A 21,170-nucleotide genomic window follows, 5' to 3' on the forward strand; every position below is an offset into this window, starting at 1 on the left:
CGTTTCCCAGTTTCATAAATGTGGTGTTGAAAATATTTTCCCTTTGTCAAAGGCTAAGCCCCCTCCTGGTTTGCAGGTAAAAGTTTTAGAGGCCTATCTGGACTTTATATCAGGTGGCTGGCAAGGCTGCCACCGTCAGGAGCCTCTGTTGTGACTCACCGCAAGCTGTGATATGGCTCGATGGGCTGATTGCTCGGCATGGGTAACATATGGATTTTTTTTTTTGTTTTTTTCGCCCATTTAGCAGGCTCAGGTTTATAATATATATCAGAGGCTTTGTGCCAGTTTCATTTTCAACTGATATAAATGGCCAATTAAGACTATTGCTATGTATCTGGGATGAGCGTTGGAAGCTGCAGCAAGATCTATATGGCGGTTCTCAGAGTACATGGGAAGAAAGTGCTACAACTTAGAAAAACTACCCCCTTGTCCAGACTTATTCTAGCCTTGAACTCTGAACGTTCTTCCACTGGCAGTCTTCCTTTCTCGTTCCTCATTTTCAGGCCGGGCACGGTTGAGAACTAGGTTATATATTAGCCTTGAATCCTAATAAAAATCCAGCAAATAATTGAATCACTTACCCTGAAGGAAGTCGGCTGTTCGTTTCCGCATACGGGTGTGGATATATGCCTATAAGGGCATGTACGTTAGCACTCCTACCTGACAATTGCAGGCCATGTTTTATGACAAACCTTGGATGCCTTAATATGATAGTGGAAGTAGTCTCGGAAAGTTTGAATATGTGAAATGGTCTCAGCGCGCTTCTGGGGAAGTAGGTGTCGAGGGTAGAGAACTTAAGGGAATGTTAGCTGAGAATGGTATAAGGCTGAAAGTTCGGCCTTACTAAAGGTAATATAACCAATTTCGCCATTTTGAGCGTTTTTAAGTCCTGGTACTCCTTGTAATTCTAGCGGAGGATCATGCCGGAACAATACCTGTGGAGCGTTCGTTATTGCCCTCCTTCTAACATCAACAAGTTCCTAAGTATCCTATCAGTAAACCAGCCTATCGATGGCTCGGGTAAGTTAATTAAAAGGCACACCTGCAAAAACACCTTGCCGAAGATCCTATCTGTCTCATCCCTGAAGACCGTGCTAAAGATTACCGCCACACTGTCGTGATACGCTTTGATAAATATGGCCTCTTCTTCGCGGTAATGAATGGTCATCACCTCTCCTCCATCCTTGACTCGCTGAGGTATAGCCTCCGTTGTGTACTTTACAGCTTCTTCTTCGAGCTTTGAATATTGCTGGAACGCCCGCTCAAATGGTGCAGCCATGGCATTTCGTTTCAGGAGTGAAATCCGGTTTATGAGCTCTCCACGCGCCTCGGGTTCAGATGGAAGGTTTTCGAGGTCCACAACAATAGAGAAGTCATATCCGGCTTCCGGGGATACGATATATGGACCATATTCCCTCTCAAGGACATCCTGAGCGCCGTATTGTATCAGTTCACGGAAGCATTTCACGGAGATGGAGATGAGGATCTTCGTTTTGGATTCGGGTGTAGAGACATGGAAGGTGACGCCGTCGAAATCGGAGACTATTTGGTCGATCGATACGGGAGATGCGCTATACGGTGCAGCGTCAGCGGAAGAGCGGGAGAATATAGGCCACTGCATACATGCTTAGGCGGGGGATACTTACGCGGAGAACCGCTCCGTGAGCAAAGATTGAAGAAGGACATTCTGGTAATCTAGAAGCAACATTATGCCAAGGAAATGGGCATGAGAGAATTGGGGTTCCTTCCAGTAATTGGTCTCGCTGGGCCTGAGAAATGCGATGGGCGATAGTATGCCTGTATCTGCTCCGTCGTCATCGCCTTGATGGTTGGCGCTCCTTGGTTTGGGGACCAAGCCTGCCAAGCTGGTGTGTGTCGGTCGCCGGAGCGCAGCAGCTTCGAAACTTTATTTTCATTTTCTTCAACCACCAGACGGAGTAGCTGCGGACAGCGGGCGCAACTGCGGAATTGCTTCGATTCCCGTGAATCCAGGGAGAAAAGATGGTCAAGTCGTACTTGTAAGCGAGAACCATTGTATCCATATCCCATAAATAAATGCTGACGTTCTTTCTCTTACTTCTATAGAAAATTCGAAGCGTCGAAAACTTTTGGCCTCGTTACCTCCGCTACATCGAATGTGGTCTGGATAAAAGATGAAGGTCCCTTGGCGGCTCCTCGCCATACAGGCGCTGGGCGAGCAATTGTAGGTGCCGGAGAAGATATCGTCTGTTGGGATGTGAAAAAAGGAGAAATGCTAGCGAAGTGGCGGGACTCCGATTGCAGTGCGCAAGTTACCTGTATTTCGCGGAGCAAAGCTGACGAGGATATCTTTGCGGTTGGGTATGAATTGTATACTTTGTCTATATTTGAGTTGGCACTAATATTGGAGGTAGATATGAGGATGGCAGCATTCGATTATGGGACTCCCGGTTGGGTACAGTTATTATTTCATTCAACGGTCATAAAACTGCAGTCACACAGCTAGCATTCGATCAAGGAGGAACACGGTTGGCAAGCGGCTCGCGAGACACTAATATTATTATATGGGACTTAATTGCAGAGGTCGGCCTCGTAAAATTACGCGGTCATACCGACCAGATTACTTCGCTTCATTTCTTGTCCGACTCCAACGCTGAAGATGATACTGCAGAACTACAAGATGGCTCTGAGCAACAGAAGTTTCTCTTGAGCACGGGAAAGGATTCGTTGATCAAGATTTGGGATTTATCTTCACAACATTGTATCGAGACACACATTGCTCAAAGTAACGGGGAATGTTGGAGTCTAGCCCTATCACCCGACCAGAGTGGATGTATTACTGCCGGGAACGAAGGGGAGCTAAGGGTGTGGTCGATTGACTCGAATGCCATGAAAGAAATTGCAAAGGAGAAAGAAGGGGTGAATATGCAGAAGATCCTGCTGGACCGGGGAAATTTATATCGCCAGGGCAAAGATCGAACGCTTGGCGTGCACTTTCATCCGCACGCAGATTACATCGCCGTTCACGGCTCTGAAAAGTCGGTTGAAATATTACGTATTAAAGGTGAAAAAGAAATCCAGAAAAGTCTGGCCAGAAAGCGAAAGAGGAGAAAGGAGAAAGATGGAGACCAGGACGGTGAAATCGCCAATCTCGTACCGAGCGGTCCGGATTCTCTCGCGGCTGTACCAATAACTGAAATCTTTGTGTCACACGCAATTGTCAGAACTGGAGGAAAGATCCGGTCAGTAGATTGGATGGGTGGAAAAGGATTGCAGTTCCTCGCGGCAACGACAAACAACCAGCTGGAGGTTTATAACGTTGTCTCTGCAGAGAAGAAGAAGAAGGATCAGGAAGAGATTGATTACAGCCGGACATTGTCCGTCGAGATCCCCGGCCATCGAACAGATGTTCGATCACTAGCACTAAGTTCGGACGATAGGATGCTCTCGTCCGCCTCTAATGGAAACTTGAAGATTTGGAATATCCGAACGCAGACGTGTCTCCGAACATTGGACTGTGGTTATGCTCTATGTTCGACTTTCCTTCCTGGAGATAAAATTGTGGTTGTTGGGAACAAGAATGGAGAACTAGAAGTGTTTGACATCGCCTCGTCCACCCTCCTTGACACAATTCAGGCTCATGAAGGTCCGGTGTGGTCTCTGCATGTTCATCCTGACGGAAAGTCTATGGCTACTGGTAGTGCCGACAAGACCGCGAAGTTCTGGAAGTTTGAGATCGTTCAAGAGGAAATTCTTGGCACCAAACGCACGATGCCGAAGCTGAAGCTCGTACATACGCGGACTCTCAAAGCGAACGATGATATTCTTAGCCTTAAGTTCTCTCCAGATGCTCGTCTGCTCGCTATCTCTCTTTTGGACAACACAGTCAAAGTCTTTTTCGTTGATACCCTGAAGCTTTTCTTGAATCTTTATGGTCATAAACTTCCCGTCCTCAACATGGATATTTCATACGACAGCAAATTAATCGTCACTTGCTCTGCGGATAAGAATGTACGACTCTGGGGTCTCGATTTCGGTGACTGTCATAAGGCACTGTTCGCACATCAGGACAGCATCATGGCGGTTGCGTTCATGCCTAATAACAAAGGAGACGGCCACAACTTCTTTAGCGCTAGCAAGGATCGCCTAATTAAATATTGGGATGGCGATAAGTTTGAGCAAATACAAAAACTCGAAGGTCACCACGGGGAGATTTGGTCTTTGATAATAAGCCATTCTGGAGACTTCATCGTTACCGCAAGTCATGATAAGAGTATAAGAATCTGGCAACAGACTGATGAACAGATATTCTTGGAAGAGGAGCGAGAGAAGGAATTAGAAGAGTTATATGAGCAAAACCTCGCTGAGTCTCTAGATCGGGACGAAGCGGCTGCTGAAGGCGACGACAAAGCAGAGGCCGTGGCCGCCAGCAAACAAACTATGGAAACTTTAACGGCGGGAGAAAGAATCATTGAAGCTCTTGAACTTGGAATGGAAGATCTAGAGCTATTGCGTGAGTTCAATGAGCGCAAAGCCTCTAATCCCAAGGTGGCACCCCCGTCCCGAAACCCTCTCTATCTTGCATATGGCAATGTTTCGGCCGAAAAGTATCTTCTCAACACCATCCAGAAGATCCCCGCTGCTTTTCTGCAAGATGCCCTTCTTGTCCTTCCTTTTTCACAACTCCCCGCTCTTTTTACATTTTTGAATATCTGGGCCAGCAAAGAATGGGATATTCCCTTGACGTGCCGCATATTATTTTTCACCCTCAAGACGCATCATCGGCAAATAGTGGCGAGCAAAATGATGAGACCGATGCTGGATGATATCCGAGGAAATCTTCGACGAGTACTTTCCAAGCAGAAGGATGAAATGGGTTATAATTTGGCTGCGTTGCAGTTTATTGGCGGGCAGGTACGAGATAAGGGCAAGTCGGATTACATTGACGAGGAGATGTGGGAACAGGAAGAACAGCAGCAAAGAGGTGTAAAGAAGAGACAGTTTATCACTGTGGCCTGAAGAAAGCATTAGCGATGGAAAAAAAAAAGATCTTTGGTCAAAAGTGGCGCCCTGGAAGGAGTTGCAATTGTTATTTTTTGGATACCTTCCGGAGTTGCTGTGAATAGTCGCCTTTGCAGATGGTAACAAGGGCTTATGTATAAGTTATTATAAAGAGCATATCATAAAGCAAGAAATAGATTTAAATATCATAATGCTCGAGTTGTAGCTGTCTATTAGCTATGGAAGCAACAAACACCCAAAGGATCATACATCTCTCCTCGTCACACCTATGCACTGGTGAGTATATCTAAAATATCCTGTGCTCCCGATGTAGCTTCTCGCTAAGATTATGGTTGTGTACTGTTGGGCAAGGTATTCCTAAATCTAGGGCAGTAACCCATGGCACATGTTAGCTTTCACTTTCACACTAGCAATAAAGGAAAATGTGGTTAAACCAAGATAAAGCAAGGTAAGAAGGTGAGATACAGCGTCCGTAGCATGTCCCAGATCCAGAACATTTCGACCTCAAAAGTTAAGGCCCAATCTGATCCCGAACCCGAACAGCAACGAAAGAATATCCCACCTTCCTTCCTCGAGATAATAGGTACAATATCAGCAGAACCCGTTCTAAGCACCGACGACAATCCCATCCCCCTAGATAAAATGGCAATGAACCAATACGCGCAGCAGGAGAAGACAAAAGGGAATAGCATCGGAGCGAAGAACACATATGACGATGCGTCAAGAACCAAAGCTGCCGTTTTGCCTTCCCTGCTGGGTTTCTTGGTACATATTTATCTTTGGAGTTTTCCCTCTCAAAGGAGGAGTTGATGGGCTGCCATTCCTCTTCCGGCTCTTCCTAAGTATATGGGTCATGGTAGATCATCATGTAGTCGTTGAAATGGCATGTTGTGCGCAGTATATGTGCTAATGTTGCGGAAACAAGAAATATAGAGACACTTACTCAAGTTAACATAAGTTAATGCAAGAAGGCAAGGAGAAGGCTGAGCGAAGTCCAATGCAGCTGAACTGCTTTGAATGGTTCAAGTTGTGGACTTTGTTGTGTGGAAGTTCCAACATAAAAACTTCAAATTTTGAAGGTTAACTACCTGCAGAAATTCGGTGAATAGTTTATCCGACAAGGTTTCAGCGGGCGGCGTGAGCAGCTCCAGTTGGCAGGTTGAAATCCCAAATCGCTGCTCGATGTGGAGGGCAGCGACAGGTTTGAGGTTGAATGAAAATATTGACAGAAGCCAGTGGACCATACTCCGTACAGAGCACTCCGTACTAACCCGGAATCTCCAAAGCAGCAGAAAAAGCAAATTCCTATACTCCGTATCTCTACTCCGTACCCTGTATATCAAAAGGGGTATTGTTCATAAACATCATAATCTGCAAATATTTCCCATCAACCCAGCCCTTAGTAAAATCATGACGATTGCTTCATTGTTCCGCAGCACGCGCAAGTCCACCATTCCGATTCCATAAATGTTCCACACATATGACAAACCCACCCAAGGGGCTTTTTCGCCATTCGGTCGTCGATCTCTCTCAGCGAATCGACCGCAGATCTGCGAGGTTTCGTCGAAGAATTGCTACCGGCCGACTGCCTTTCTTCGGGAAACGAATGTTTCTGGGAAGGCCTTGGTGGTTTTTGAGGCGGAGAAGGATTCACGACTTGGGGACGTTCTGACCCGCATGCATCACAACACAGGAACATCGATGGATTTACGAGAGTACATACTGGACATGGCCAAATGTCTATATCCCCTTCTGTCGTTTGTTCCGATGTAGTCGTAAGCCTTGGTTTTGTACTCTCAGGGACAGGGGGTGGTGCAAGAGCTCGTGGTCCTGCTGGATTGGCGGCACTCGGGGGCACGTATAAGCTGCCATACTGTTCCCTCTCTTCTTGTTGGATTAGCTCAATATACGCCTCCATAATCGCACGTTCATTGGCATCATCTTCTTCTGCCTTTGTCCTGAATCCGTTATGCGAAACCTCGTCTGCGAGTTTTTGGCCCTCCTTTGTACCACTGGCGCAACCTTCAGTTACCTTTTTCCGTCTCTCTGCAGCATCCGCAATAACCTTCCTCATATCCGCACCTCGAGAAGGGGGCATGCCTCCGAGCCTTTGGCCAGATCCTGCCGTGAGAACCCGGCGTTTTTCAGCAGCCGCACGAGCCTGTCTCCGCAATTCGTCCGGTGGAACTCTTTTACCACCAAGCCGGTGTCCCGCCGAGAGAAAGCCTTCACCAGTATATCCTTTCCGGACAAGCTGTTCGTGTTCATCACGGAGCTGGTTCCAGAGCGCGTGGAACTCTTGGTTATGAGGTCCATGAACAATATGGCATAACCTAAACATATCTAGTAAGGAACAAGCCTAGAAAAGGGTATGGGAACGAACTCAATCAGAGGAACTCACTCATGAAGCATGGTATCGACTATTTGCTCGAGAGGGATGAACTGCTTCTCGTCATGCGGACTTCTCAACCGAAGACATATCTTCTCGCCATGGTTGATATTTAGGCCTAATAAGTTGGCCTGTGCAGGGTAGAATTCGCAAAGTGTCCCGACTCTCCAAGATCTCTGACGCATAATCGGTTTGACTAAAGAAGCAACTTTGCGCAGAGTTGTCAAGGCTTCCGCTTCCTTGGGCTTGCGCTTGTCATGTTGGTACTCGGAGACGAGAGCGTCAAACTCCCTCATTTTGAGGCGCTTTTATTATGCGGAACAAAAATCTAAACAGGTGTGAGTAAAAGAATAGAAGCAAGTATCATCTCAAAATTGTGATGATTGGACTCAAAAATTCACTCCAGAAGGCGAAGACGCCTTCTGAGGTAACTCTGAGCGACGCCTCAAGGCCAGCTATCGGGATTTCGTAGAAAATTTTGATGATAAATCAGCATTATTCACTAACTACTGCCATGACCGTTGAATGAGTGAGGATGTCTAGAAATTTCCATCCATCACGGAACCTTCAGACACTCCCCCGGCTCTCGTGGACCATGCTATTCCGCGGTGAAATGAACGCTGCAGGCTCTATGGAGGAAGATGCGTTTACAGCTCAAGGCTGCTGACAAACGTCACCCCCAGCCCGAAGACGGTGTACTTACAGTGGCAAATAACATCATCGAGTTTCTTTTTCGGTCTACCCCCGCGAACCGCACTCGATGCGGAATCATTAGTTATATCCAACCGCCAAAGAGGATTGAGTGCTTCTATTAAGAGCTAACCTATCCAGAATGACAAGCGACGATGAATTCTTCTTTGACTATGTAAGCTTAACAAAAGACAAACCTCGCTGCCGCTGAAACTTCGGACAAAAAGCTCACAGCTTCAGAAGCTATCCTGGGTCCCAAACGATGTAAAACGGTACTCCACGCAGGTCGCAAATTCCATCGATCATCATATAGATCGAGCAGCTTCGAACGTTCGAGATGCGCTATCACGCCAATCTTGGCTCCCTACGTATCTCAAGCCTCCCCCAAGACATGGCCAACCGCTTCCGCGCACATTGCCTCCAAAGTCGATGGTGGACAGGGTACATGACTGGGTAGTGGAACACCGTGCATTGACTGCCGCCGTCTTAGCCTTCATTGGAACTGGAGGGCTATTAATATATGGGAATAGAAAACTAGGCGTGAAAAAGCGGAAAGCAAGGAGGGCGGGCAATGGGGCCCGGAAAGAAATAGTTGGTATGGACTGTCAAATCCACTTCAAATGTGCGCAACGACCTTTGATTTGGCATGTTAACATTTAGATAGTTATTGCGGGCTCTGCGCATGAGCCAATTACGAGATCTATAGCTTGCGACCTTGAGCGAAGAGGGTTCATAGTCTTCATTACAGTCACGTCGGCCGAGGAGGAGCATGTGGTTGAGAATGAAGCACGAGAGGACATTCGCTCACTCTGGTTGGACCTAGCCAATGTATGTCCCTTCGCTTTTCTTCTAGCAAATCGATACCTAACTTAGGCGCAGACACCATCGGAACCGTCTGAAATGCATCCTTCGCTCTACGTTATCCAGTCTCTTATCACGAACCCTCAAGCTCCTATGCCAGGAGTGCCACCACACACTTGCCAGCTAACCGGGCTCATTCTAGTGCCCTCGCTAACATATCCTGTCGGTCCCGTCGCCACTATACCGGCCTCGAACTGGGCAGACGCCATCAACACTCGCCTACTGTACCCCATACTTACAGCGCAACTATTTCTACCTCTTCTTACCTTAAAAAGTAACAGCAGTTCTATAGTTTTGATAACTCCTTCCATCCAATCCTCGCTTTCCTCTCCATTCGCAAGCCCTGAAGTTGCTGTAACGAGAGCACTCGCCGGCTTCGCAACGAGTTTGCGACAAGAGTTACAACTCTTGGAGAGTGGACACGGTTCTGTTGATATTGTTGAACTCAAACTTGGTAACCTTGATCTGGGACGACAGTTTCGAAATACAAACGGACAGAACAAGGGCACGGAAGTTCTCACCTGGCAGCCACAGCAGCGTGCTCTTTATGGCTCATCGTACCTGTCAAGTATTGGCCATCGCGTAGGGAGATCAAGCGGAGCTGGTAGCCTGCATGGAACGCCGGCAAAGGAGCTACATTTTGCCGTTTTTGATGCTCTTGCACCTCGTCAAAAGGCTATTTTTGGACGAAAACGCAAGCAACAAGTCGTTTATGTCGGTCGGGGCTCCAGAACCTACGCAATCGTTGGGAACGTTATTCCCAGCATGTTGATTGGCTGGATGCTTGGTTTACGAACTGGATATCCGGCATTCTTCTCTGATTCTGGGTCTGAGGACGGCAATGGCTACGGAAGCGAAGGGGCATGGGAAAAGATTTCTTAGTTCCAAAACAGATGATGACCCTTCTCACAGTCTTATTGTGTTACTTATTCTCCGCTCCTTTTCAAACTGTGTATTTTAACTTGGTGGTGCCGTCTCTTTTTGTTAACGAAGGCACTGGGTTTTGGCGTCTTCCTGGCGAGGTTACAGAATCCTGGGGAATGGATCTAGGTTTTCTAATCAGTATATAATATCTGCATGGAGTGGATGTGGGAATTATGAGGTTATTCACCGACAAACAAATCATGTAGGAACTTATTACCATGTACCTTCTAGCTGTGTCAGTCCATACACAACTCATGAATTTGACATGTTTCGTTTATTTGCTCCCTTCTCTGCCTACACTTCACCCTTTCATGTCCCTCTTGAAATGTAATAGCTGTTTTATGTAGCCCATAGGAGCCAACCGGCTGCATCTTCACTCAAAACATCTCCAACTTAGCCCTACTCCAAGGCCTCGCCTCTCACATCGTATTGACCATACTTTTCATGGATCCCGACATCTGCCGGTGAAGAGTTTGGCGTCATCGATATTGCGTTTCAACAACATGACGGAGGACCGAGCTGGATATTCCATCACGTTGCCTGGCCTTTTACGCCCGAAATAAGCGTCCTTGTTTCTGCAGATCTCCAGAGCCTGAGGATTATGCGGGATGTAGGCTATCCCTCTGACTCCATCGTATCACCTCGGCTAACCATTCATAATGGAATCCCGTGCGATTAGCTCGACATATAGGTCATCGAGCGAGCCATACTTTTTTGGAAATCGAAAACCGCTTTACAATTGTTGTGTTAGCCGCGGATTTTTAACGATGCCGAGACCAGCTAGGGTCCCTGCGTCCTATTTCACAAAAGCGACATTTACACCCATTGACGGCCTTGATAGCATTGCAAATTTTTATGGCTCTTCTACGGGGATCCACAAAATATGTGATAACCATTCGAAGGCAGATGAAGCAGGGAATTATCTTGTCGAAGTTTCTCTCACACCACGCCGATTTCCTTAACATGTGTAAGATTCAGGCACCGGACCGCTACCGCCAGTCCGCATTCATTCAAGTCAGGACAATGTTTAAATGTGCCTATTGCTCTGTTGACGTTAAAACAGTTCGATCTCAACAGGGAACAGGAGCCCAATCCCTCGTCAGGCGCAGACGAGAATGATCAAAGACCAGTGCACGTTTTACGAATTTGGTACGGACATGACCCGCTAAGTCGTAGCCCCAATATTGGCGTCGTATTAGCGTTCGATCAACTGACCAGAGAGATGATCTAACAAATCTGATATCCCTTGCGTAGAGTTATGTGGGGAAATATCGCCTTTCTTTGTCGGTTGGATGTACTCCGTACTGCATGGGGAATCATCCTTACCCGCCTGTTTCAAGGGATATTTCTAGTTAGACACCGTACATGGTGCACTTTTTGACGTGCAAATGTATGTATCTCTCGTCATGCGTTGAGATTTAATACATCTGGACAGAAAACAATGATGGATTAAAGATGTGGGTCTCAGGGGCAAGGAGAACTGTTCAGCGCTGGTATTGATAGGACTCATACGCTGCTATTATTAATCCGGAAGCAATGTCAGAGGCGATCATATTAAGTCTACTCTGTAGAACATCAGACAGAGTTATATGGATATTAGAATTAACATCATTTGGGGGGGTATATTTCAAAACCACAAAAATCGCACGCCAATACATATTGCCCAATGTAAATTGAGAATATATCACTTAACAATTTCCCAAGTTCCCGTTCCCTCTTCCTCCTTGGGGGTTGCTACTTCGTCCGCTCAACCATGCCCATTTCCGCATGATTTAACTCCCCCTCCGGCTGTGATGCGACCCGCGACAATTTCGTTCTTTCGCGAGTATACCTCAGGCGGATCCATATCATCAGATTGACGACACCGTATAACGCAATAGTCGCACCGGCGATGGCGAATATATAAGCCGCCACGCGCCGAGTTTGCCTGCCGTTCCGACCCGGGTCAAGGAAGGAGTATGTGTAGAAGCCCTGGTCCGCGTGTGTAATGTAGGCGAGTGCGATATAGAGCACGAGGATGAGGATTATGTAGAGGAGATGGATAAGAGGCCTGAGCAAGGCGTTGGCAAAGATAATCTCGAAGAGCGCGAAGAAGGCTGGCAAGATGTGTTGGGAGACCTGGGGAATTTTTGTTAGTTTTGATTAGCGAGATTAGGAAGGGAGAGTGGAAATATGAAATGCTGACATTTGTCCAGGCGTTAAAGACCACAGGAAACCAAGTTCCCCGGTACAGGATCGCCCAGTACACGATCAGCACCAAAAGGGGAAAAACCGTAACTGTTGTATACAGTAGGCTGTGCAGCGAGCGGAGAAATCTCGGCCATTTCTCGAACAACACCGACCGTCCTCTCGCAGCGTAGCAGAAGCTATGTATTCCTGCGACAAGGAAATATGCAGCTACTCCCACGAATGACAGGTTTGTGAAGTAGCTAAACCACCGAGCAATGTTGCTGGTTTGGCCATGCGTAGCTGACCAGCCATAGATGACCAAGATGGTCACCAAAGAGTAGACCGAAATAACGATGCGCACGATGCCAAATACCAAAGGTGGGAAGAACCAAGAAGTTTCGAAGGCGAAGGGACGGTCGTCCCAGCCGTTCGTGCGGAAAAGGCTTTTGAGTGAAAAGGCCATTTCCGCCTTGGTGCTCTATTGTAGCTGGTTGATTTATATACTAATCGCCGCGGGGCGGGCGGTTCTATGTGCATGTAAATGCAAAAGATGCCGGAAGGAGGAACGTGTATATCCAAGAGAGGGGGTAGAGATAACATAAAAGGTACATGTTCTGACTCGAAGAGATGGTCAGTTTAAGTACGGGCAGAGAGGCCAGGATAGTTTTGGCTTGATACCAGAGGATCAGTTCATGTCTCAGCAAACATCGTGACATCCGCGGGGTCAACGACTTATAGTTACGGCAGGTTTCGGCGCGGTGGCTTTGGCCGTCCCTTGGGACAAACGTGAGATTTGAGTGTGAGTGCCTAAAGCTTCCAGCTGGCAGGAAGCCCTTGATGGACTTGGGAGAGAGACTGCCTCGTGGCGGTTCGATGTGCCAAGCGAATTAGTTCAAACTGGTGCTGTTCACTGGTCGCTGGGCAGTCTCTCCTCGACCCGGCCTCAGGATGTCTGCCGTCGCCAACACCTTGTGGCCTCCGCAAGTTGCACACAACGGCTCACTGGCGCTGTACCACACATCCATCAATGGTGACGAGCATGGAAGATAATGATCATGATGTCATGGCTTCGTTTTAAAGTTAGATAACTTCTGCTTGGGCTCCAATCGGTCGCGAGTTCAACATCCGCACAGAGAGGCAATCTCGGGCAGTCAGGAAAAGGTGAAAGCTTACTTAAACCGACCTCCCCCCACAACATCAGAGTGAGGAACATCCTGTCTCATAGCCCACGATCAGGCACATAGAGAAAGGTAACTATATGGGGTATTCAATGAAACGCCGCTGCGATCTTACCGTAGCCAAAGCCTGACAACTACAGGTTACGGAGCCCGGAGTGTTTTGTTTTGATCAAATAACGACTTAAAGATACCCGCATAAACCCGCTCAACTGGGTTGCACAGGCCTATTCTCCGGCCAGCTTTTCTCTTTGTTGGTTTACACCTAGATACTGGATTTTTGCAGCGAGTTTACTCCCTATACGGCCGCTGTTTTGAAGGCGTCAGCTGAGCCCGCGGGATGTCCAGCACCGTGGACGTACATCAAGGTGGGTGCAATGCCATTGTTTCTGCGTTTCTTTACCTTGGATGCGCAAGAAGATGCTCTCAGAGTCACGGGTTGTTCCAGATGGCGTGAACCTCAATAAACTTCATTCTCCCTCGGTCCCATAACGCTTGTTCATACATATATTGAAGCACCGAATCGAAATGTTTGTGCGACGGGTTACCTTCGCCCCTGGGAAAGGTTCCGTTTTCCCAGATGAAAAGATTTTACAAATCGACGACGTTTTTGACGGGTGTGCGGGGCTTTAGTTCATGGCGATGGTGTCCTTCTATCCCCAGCTGCAGGAGGACGATGCTAAAAACCTCAACTCGCAAAATTTAACCTGTTTCGGCAACTCTTCATGCAGAATCTTGATATGTACAGTGATATTTAAACCTACGACCATTTATATACTCGATGGTGTATGTTGGCTCGATGTTGCTGTCATATGATAAGGCGGAACCGATTACTAGAATTTCTCAGCGTCTCTTAGACAGGCGGGTGTGGTTAGCAGTACCTTGTGCTTGGGCCGGAGCACAACTACCGGAGTGGCTGACTCCCTTCGGCCGCCTCTAGTGCCATACTCTTCCCTAAGCACATCCGGTGGGTGGAGGATCTCTGGGGGTATGATAGCTTGGATGCCTTATCATGCGGCCTCCAGCCTGTTCTTTCTCATATAGAGCAACTGTTTCTATATATTTGTTGCCAAACAACCCAATTTCTAGCCATTATTATATTTTGAAGAATTTTTTTGTTCTCCTGCACAATGTCCTTGTGCGAAGTTATTGAAAATGGGAAAGAAAATGACGATGATTAAGGCGCCATAAGCCCTGCCACCAGAGTGACATGCATTGGTCAAAGTGGAATGCAATTCAGCTCCAGCCGGTCGATAACCGCCATCTCACACTGAGCATATTTTAAAAGAAACATCACGAGGTCCCCGCAACAAAGATTAGGATGTGCGCGGAGGCTGCAGCAGTGTAACTATAACTACAAAGTTCCGAACAGGAGACTAGGGAGCAAGACCTTACTCTCATTCCGCAGGTGCAGATGTCTCCTACATGGCTTGGACTAAACTGCCTACAATATAGTGATCCCCTTGTTAATGACGACGCCCTTATTTCTGATGACAAGATCCCACGGGTTATCAATCATTTTTGGGAGTATCGCTGATATAAATGCTGTGTGACTGCTTGTTGAGAAAAAGTGAAATCCAAAAAGAAAGGTTATCCAGGGGGTGAAACTTAGAAGCTGCAGTAAATATCTGGCAAAAAGAGGTCAGTGTCGCATTTTAGAAAAAGTTCCCTAACACATAAGAGACCAGTGGAAGTGCTCTGTAAGGGTGACCGATCCCATTTTCCCGGGGGCGTTTACTGGCAATGGGATGTGCTATGATGCATCACAAGGAATAAAAGAGCTGTGCACTCACAGGACTCCCAGAGCTCCCCAGCTTGTATGACTTCCAAAAGCTGAGCTTGTCTCCTCCCAGTCAAATCTCTTAGAGCTATTGACAGATGTAACATTCAAAATCTAGTGCAGTATGATCCGCGTGGTACCCTTTTTTCCCCCTCTGCAGGAGACATCACAAGTTGACTAATCCTTGAAAGTTAGTAGGATTTGTTGCTCTAATAACAGCACCCAAACAGGGGAATCCTAGCGTCGTCAGGGGCAGGAATCAAAAATAAAGCTAACACGGGCAACTATCAATTCTTCATGACTTTGAGGATTGACTCGGGGAGATGTGCCTCCTCGCCAGAGCTCGCGGCCGGACCAAAGCAGCGGCGTAGTTGGATGAAACATGGGACCGGGAAAGGTCCGGTGAGAAGGGAAGAGCCGGCTTCGATGATGATGATGGTGGATCAAATACAATTTTGTGGCTCCCAAACGACCGTCGGGTTTCGCTGAAGACAAACTAGCTTGGTGACCGGTAGATACATAACAATAACCACAACCCAGCCGCCTAAATGGAGAGACTGTTGTGTGGTAATTTTTTCCCGCCATCTTGTGTCCATAGTGATGGTGTTTTGGTGTTCAGCCCGTCTGATTCATGAAGTGTGTTGTGTCTTCTTGATTCAAAAAATGGTGAGACGAATACGGAAACGAGCTGCTGGGCTTGTGTCTGATGTTCTTGGCCGTGTTTCTTATTCTCTTCTCTGCCCCGTGTCGAGGCCAGTTGCTTCCAAAGAGAACAGCCGGACTGGAGGCTGCCCTGAGATCTTTGTCTCTGGATGGGAAGACGACAAAGGATCGATCCAGTCTGGGTTGGCCCTGTTCTTTTTTTGCAAAGCTGCAGCCATTCATTGGCGCAAAATGAAATTAGCTACACAGTCAATCTCTTAGTGCTCTCTCACTAACCAACTCTGAGTTAATTTAGTTAGCCCGGCCCCTGAGGATGCCACTGTGGAGACAAAGGTGGGAGGGAGAGAACGTCAAACATCCATCGCTGTTGTTGCATGCAACTGTCAAACTTCTTCACCTCCTGGCGTGTTGTGAGAATTCACCCTCTCTTTCTTGGAGACCTCCGGTCTGATCTGTCCTTTATTATGGTCCATTCGTTTGCAGGCTCTCCAAGCGACGGCAGTCTGAATCGTTTGCCTTTCCCATTGCCGACGGCCTCTTGATCGGTCACCCTGATTCTCATTTTGGCTTCGCTGTTCTCCCCCCCCGGCTCTCTCGTTTTCCAAAAGACGTCACCTTTCCACCAACCAAGGAAGTAAAATATAATCTCACATTGCAGGACAATTGTCTCCCACAGCATCCTTTCTTGACATCTCAAATGGGCGCAATTTCGGCCTCCAGCTGCGAATCCGAGTCAACGAGTCTGTCCCACAAAATCTAATCGATTCTGAGCAATTACACCGGGCGAATCACCGTGTCACTCCTTTTTACGTTATACTTTTATGGCGACTGATGATCCTTCGAGGTTGCAAGCCAGCCCAGGCAAAATATTGCCTGGTGAGCGCTTAACCTCCTCTCCGCGCATTGCCCATTATGACGGCGAGATCCCCCCAGCACTGTCACCCTTGGATGCCTTCGCCGCCCAAGGTCGACTTCTCGCGAAACAATTCGACCAATCGAGGAAAGATGGCCGACGCCTGAGTCGCATTCCACCGGCCAGCGTTGCTCGGTCCCTTTCCCGTCCGCGACCCGGTTATTTTCGATCGGCCTCAAGTGAGGGGACTCGCGAGGGCTCCAAGCCACCACTTAGTCCTGCGTTTCGAGAGCACAATCATCTAGCGGTGGAGGAACCTAAATTTAGGCCGATATCTCAGCATCCCCGATTGAGTGGCTTACCTGCTGATCAGGATGGAGGCGACCCGCGACCCTGGGGAAGGGAAGGCGTGAGCCGCTCTGCTTCGAAAGACAATATCCCAGGGTCACCAAATGAGGAGGTTGGACTAGGCTTGGGCGTGCGTGATGCTGCAGGGCCAGCGGGTCGACCGTTGGTGGGAGTAGGCGTAACGACCTCAAAGAAGGAATCGCATAACGACCCTATGTCGAGATCCAGGTCCGACACACTTGTTCCTCCAATCCCCTTACCCCGGTCATCTAGCAGCCCGGGTCTGTCGCATACAGAAAGTTCAGATGACGACTATTATACCAGTTCCAATGCGGGTTCTACATTTTCAAAGCCTAGGAAACTGTCATCGAGCAGTGGCATGTCCATGCCTCATTCACCAATGTCAAATTTCACCCGCCCAGATCCACGTTCCTTGTCACCAGCATCAGAAAGGTCTGGTACGCCCCATGTGCTCCAGCGACCCTCATTCAATTTCTCCCGGCCCCTTAGTAGGTCGAGCACCAGCATCTCCCTCCCCTCTCCGTTGACTCCGGACCCAACTCCCAACGAGCTGCAACCCCGCATGATGACTCGAGACAATCGCCCAGCTCCTATTAATACCTCGGAACGCTCTCCTCTATCTACACAGGACGCAGAGGAGCCTCCACCTTCGGCAACATACACATATGCAAAGTATAATCTGCCCCGTGGAAGAGAGGTTGTGAGGGACTCAACCGTTTTCTCCGGCTTGCAAGCTCCACATTTTGAGTGGAAAGAACCTCTCTTTGAATCCCCTCCACCAAGTGCCGTCAGAGAGAAGTTTGCTCGGACCCCGTCCCCATCACCTGCGAAAATACAACAGCAGCCTACTTCTCCTCCAACCACACAGAGGGCGTCCCCAGCAAAGACTTCACCGGCAAGAAGTATTAAGCAAATTAACCGATCGCCAGCAGCCCCATCCCGCCATTCCTTTGAAAACGATAGCCGTGAGGTGCTGACTTTGAGAACACCAAGCTCCAGCACCAAAGCGAAACCAAAATCAAGCGACCTAGACGATGCTAAATCCACCTCCGCAAATAGCGGGAGCACCATACGTCCGCATACCAGCCACAAGGAAAGCAAACCCAGCGATAATGGTGATAATCCCGACCAGCCCTCTGCAGAGGATTATGTCGCTAAAGGTATCGCTTGCCACGAAAATGGATCACTCAAAGAATCGACTTATTATCTACGATTGGCGGCAATGCAGAACCATCCTACCGGCATGCTAATGTATGCATTAGCTTGCCGACACGGATGGGGAATGCGCCCAAACCCGCAGGAAGGCGTTGAGTGGCTGCGCAAGGCAGTTAATTCAGTTGCGGATATCACACAAGAGGTGAATACGGCAGATTTACAGCCTAGGGGTAAAGCTCTCCAGGAACAAAAAGCTCGTCAGGCCCAGTTCGCACTCAGTATCTATGAGCTGGGTGTGAGCCACCTCAATGGATGGGGAGTCGATCAGGACAAGACCTTGGCTCGAAGGTGTTTTGAAATCGCAGGACAGTGGGGTGATGTCGATGCCTTGGCAGAAGCTGGATACTGCTATGCTGAGGGTGTTGGATGTAAGAAGGATCTGAAGAAGGCGGCGAAGTATTATCGAATGGCGGAGGCGAAAGGCATGAGTATGGTGGGGAATAGTTGGTATGTTCTCCTTTATTCACCTATTTCATTGTTTTGGATATCAATTGTGCTGACATTGTGCCAAAAAAAAGGATATACAAAGATAAATACATGGGCGATGATGAGCCAACTTTGCCTGATGCGAACGTGAAGTCGATTAGTAGCTCAGAGAAGCAGCCTTCACGGAACAAATCTCGAACAAGATCGATATTTGGTCGAAAGAAGTCTAATGCTCATGATTGTTGATTAATATCAGGCGCTCGTCCCTCGTTGTGACTGTTTAGTCTTCCTTTTACTTTTGCATTTACTTTCTGCGGTTCATTCCCGGAATTGATTTTCTACATCTGGCACCCCGGGCATTTGATCTGTCGTTTTATCTGAACTCTTTTCAGTTTGTTGAATCCTGTTCCCTTCATACTCGTTCATGTTTCTATATGGCCCCACGGCGTGGAGGGTTTAGTTCTTACACATTTTATGAGCGGGAATCATACCTACACATACCTACATAGGTCGGGGCAATCCCACCGAATTTTCCTTTTTCTTCTTCCGTCTTCATATACTGATCCGATATCCTCTTTTTTTCTTCTTTGTCCTCTTCCCAACATTTCAATTCTTGACAAGCCAGGGGCTAATTTTATTTTTTGTTACCACCTTCAATTCGGACCTGGCTAGCTTATTATCATTAGTATGCTTGTTAATATCTCCTTTCTTTTTTTCTTTTTCTTTTTTTTTGTTTTGGTGGATGTGGTGCCGTTCGAGGGCTTTTTTGTAAGAATAAGTATAATTGGGACCAATTTGTTCCGCCCTTTGGAATTGCAGCAACTTTGGCGTATATTTCGCGGTTCGTTCCCTATCATCAAAATTCAAATCGGGGCGTAGGTCTGTTTAGGCATGCGTAGGAGTCTCACACATCGGATCCTGCATAGCCTAGACTCTTGACAGCAACAGCAAATATCTAACAATACGAATAGCAACGCACGCATGCTGCAGGGCGTCAGAAGCTCGTCAGAGACAGACAAAGAGAGAGAGAAACAACGCGATGACTCGAAAGAAAAAGGTTGGCGGGGTTGCAAAGCCACTTCCGCTTTTTTTCCTTCTTTCGGCATTATCGGGCTGCTCTCGCAAAACACATGTGATAATCCACGACTCCCCCGAGATTTGTCAGGACAGACCAACGCACGGGGTAACTCCATATGGAGTAGGGTTTTCTTTTTTCTTTCCCAAGGTTTGTCTGCTCCTCTTTTCCATAGTTGTCGTTTGTACTCCGTATCTTGAGGAGAATTACTCCACGCAAATCAAAACTTTATATGCGTGTCTTTGCGTCCGGGGTCGAAACGCGCGGGGAAGGATGCGGAGTGTGGCTTTGAACATTATATGTTTGCTTTTGGTGAGAAACGGTTGTAGTAAATAATTCTTGCTGATAGCATTCAGGAGGATATAGCTAGCTGGTTGAGTTATTACCTTTACCATTATCGAATCCGTCTAGTTAAAATGAGTTGCAAGATGCCCTGTCGACCCGTTGATCTCAGCTGTCGTTATGGCTTTCCAGACAGACAGAGGATTTCAGAATCGCTGCATGTGAAATCATCTGCTCCGAGAGTCGACTCAAATCAACCCTCTGTCCAGCAGAGCAAAGCATGTGTACTGTAGCTAAATGCACATCTCTGACAAGGACTTCAATTCCAACTCGTCGATTATTGTTGTGTCGCGTCGCACCAGGTTAATCGTGGGACAGAGTGGAGAGATCAGCCTGCGGCCACGAACCAACCCGGCGTCCTCCCGAACTCCCAATTTTCACAAGGTGAGAAAGCAATGCTCCAGGACGAAAATGTGGTTTTGTTACAGAAAGACTCGTGATTTTCGAGAATCATAAACGGTTCTGATCTATTTTTGAAAGTCGAAGAGTCTAAAGAGCCGTTCGTCGAAGCTAGCTTTGATTCTTCCAATGACAATCCAGTTGCGAAGGACGCTAAAGAGCTCCAACGCAGCATCATGTGGGCATTTACGGACTAGACTAAAATTTGTCCGGATAAATGATGGCTTTGATTGCGAAAAGAGTGGCAATGCTACAGAAAAGAATTAAAACGGTCGACGGGTCTGGTTCAGGTGTTCGGGCTCAACCATGGAATGTTCAGGGCGCGCCAAAGTCAATTAATATTGCGCCCAGAGGAAACCCCTTGCAATTCTACCCTGGCAGTTTTGCTTCTCTTTTCTTGGGGCTGGTCTGCAGTTCGCCGATTGGCCCCTAGTGTCTTTTCGAGAGACAGGCTGTCGATCTTGACTGGCTGCGCTGACCATTCAGATGGCATGTGCTTCTTGCCTTTGACTCGCAGGAAAAAGCCTGGCCGTGCGTGGCACTTGTCTGGCTGGCTGTTTGGAAGTGGCCACACAAACAGGCCCTTCTTAGCCGGCCTGGCCGTCTCTGTGGCAAAGAACAGACTCAGGAAGACCACGACTGGGCGTCAGTGACAGAAAAGCACACAGCAACGAAGCCAGGTCCCGTCTCCACACTCCTGCTCCAGAATGACATGCAAAATTTTCTCTTTAGACTTTCTTCCCCACAGCTGTATTCCCACCAAGCGAACAAGCGCTTCAGAAATATACAGACTATGAATCCTGGCCGCCCAAGACGCCGGCCATTTGGCTAACGATAAC

The 21,170-nt window shown here is 47.8% G+C and overlaps 6 protein-coding genes across 6 annotated transcripts; 3 read left to right on the forward strand and 3 right to left on the reverse strand.

Annotated features, from left to right (window-relative positions):
- Positions 1-211: 211 nt before the first annotated feature.
- Positions 212-1,824, reverse strand: D8B26_008110 (uncharacterized protein). The gene is made up of 6 exons (XM_003071507.2): positions 1,647-1,824; positions 1,043-1,571; positions 845-980; positions 693-793; positions 582-630; positions 212-521 (listed from the first exon to the last, which is right to left on the reverse strand). Exons 1-6 carry the CDS (start codon positions 1,706-1,708, stop codon positions 442-444), a joined length of 957 nt encoding a protein of 318 aa, XP_003071553.1. The 5' UTR covers positions 1,709-1,824; the 3' UTR covers positions 212-441.
- Positions 1,825-1,960: 136 nt separating this feature from the next.
- D8B26_008111 (uncharacterized protein) lies at positions 1,961-5,016 on the forward strand. The gene is made up of 3 exons (XM_003071506.2): positions 1,961-2,018; positions 2,086-2,340; positions 2,394-5,016. Exons 1-3 carry the CDS (start codon positions 2,002-2,004, stop codon positions 4,996-4,998), a joined length of 2,877 nt encoding a protein of 958 aa, XP_003071552.2. The 5' UTR covers positions 1,961-2,001; the 3' UTR covers positions 4,999-5,016.
- A 1,290-nt stretch (positions 5,017-6,306) lies between these two features.
- Positions 6,307-7,686, reverse strand: D8B26_008112 (uncharacterized protein; the record flags this gene model as incomplete). The annotated part of the gene is made up of 2 exons (XM_003071505.2): positions 6,307-7,334; positions 7,403-7,686. The coding sequence occupies 2 exons, from the start codon at positions 7,684-7,686 to the stop codon at positions 6,410-6,412; spliced, it is 1,209 nt and encodes a 402-aa protein (XP_003071551.1). The 3' UTR covers positions 6,307-6,409.
- A 449-nt stretch (positions 7,687-8,135) lies between these two features.
- Positions 8,136-10,085, forward strand: D8B26_008113 (uncharacterized protein). The gene is made up of 4 exons (XM_003071504.2): positions 8,136-8,255; positions 8,324-8,675; positions 8,745-8,908; positions 8,960-10,085. Exons 1-4 carry the CDS (start codon positions 8,223-8,225, stop codon positions 9,821-9,823), a joined length of 1,413 nt encoding a protein of 470 aa, XP_003071550.2. The 5' UTR covers positions 8,136-8,222; the 3' UTR covers positions 9,824-10,085.
- Positions 10,086-11,274: 1,189 nt separating this feature from the next.
- On the reverse strand, positions 11,275-13,002 carry D8B26_008114 (uncharacterized protein). The gene is made up of 3 exons (XM_003071503.2): positions 12,713-13,002; positions 12,051-12,648; positions 11,275-11,983 (listed from the first exon to the last, which is right to left on the reverse strand). The coding sequence occupies exons 2-3, from the start codon at positions 12,495-12,497 to the stop codon at positions 11,600-11,602; spliced, it is 831 nt and encodes a 276-aa protein (XP_003071549.1). The 5' UTR covers positions 12,498-12,648; positions 12,713-13,002; the 3' UTR covers positions 11,275-11,599.
- Positions 13,003-16,325: 3,323 nt separating this feature from the next.
- Positions 16,326-19,434, forward strand: D8B26_008115 (uncharacterized protein). Its single transcript, XM_003071502.2, has 2 exons — positions 16,326-18,536; positions 18,608-19,434. The coding sequence occupies exons 1-2, from the start codon at positions 16,474-16,476 to the stop codon at positions 18,759-18,761; spliced, it is 2,217 nt and encodes a 738-aa protein (XP_003071548.2). The 5' UTR covers positions 16,326-16,473; the 3' UTR covers positions 18,762-19,434.
- The last annotated feature ends 1,736 nt before the right edge of the window (positions 19,435-21,170 follow it).

The sequence above is a fragment of the Coccidioides posadasii genome, chromosome 5, assembly GCF_018416015.2.
Source record: "Coccidioides posadasii str. Silveira chromosome 5, complete sequence".
Classification (NCBI taxonomy): Eukaryota; Fungi; Ascomycota; class Eurotiomycetes; order Onygenales; family Onygenaceae; genus Coccidioides; species Coccidioides posadasii.

Excerpts from the sequence above, each read along its gene's own strand:
- D8B26_008114 (XM_003071503.2), bottom strand. The coding sequence starts at position 12,497 with ATGGCCTTTTCACTCAAAAGCCTTTTCCGCACGAACGGCTGGGACGAC. Across the intron at positions 11,984-12,050 it reads TCTTTAACGCCTGGACAAAT|GTCTCCCAACACATCTTGCC; the intron begins GTCAGCATTTCA and ends AAAATTCCCCAG.
- D8B26_008113 (XM_003071504.2), top strand. The coding sequence starts at position 8,223 with ATGACAAGCGACGATGAATTCTTCTTTGACTAT. Across the intron at positions 8,256-8,323 it reads ATGAATTCTTCTTTGACTAT|CTATCCTGGGTCCCAAACGA; the intron begins GTAAGCTTAACA and ends CAGCTTCAGAAG. Across the intron at positions 8,909-8,959 it reads TCTGGTTGGACCTAGCCAAT|ACACCATCGGAACCGTCTGA; the intron begins GTATGTCCCTTC and ends ACTTAGGCGCAG.
- D8B26_008110 (XM_003071507.2), bottom strand. The coding sequence starts at position 1,708 with ATGTTGCTTCTAGATTACCAGAATGTCCTTCTTCAATCTTTGCTCACG. Across the intron at positions 981-1,042 it reads TCGGCAAGGTGTTTTTGCAG|GAACTTGTTGATGTTAGAAG; the intron begins GTGTGCCTTTTA and ends TAGGATACTTAG. Across the intron at positions 794-844 it reads AATTGGTTATATTACCTTTA|TTCTCTACCCTCGACACCTA; the intron begins GTAAGGCCGAAC and ends CATTCCCTTAAG.
- D8B26_008111 (XM_003071506.2), top strand. Across the intron at positions 2,341-2,393 it reads GAGGATATCTTTGCGGTTGG|ATATGAGGATGGCAGCATTC; the intron begins GTATGAATTGTA and ends TATTGGAGGTAG.
- D8B26_008115 (XM_003071502.2), top strand. The coding sequence starts at position 16,474 with ATGGCGACTGATGATCCTTCGAGGTTGCAAGCCAGCCCAGGCAAAATA. Across the intron at positions 18,537-18,607 it reads AGTATGGTGGGGAATAGTTG|GATATACAAAGATAAATACA; the intron begins GTATGTTCTCCT and ends GCCAAAAAAAAG.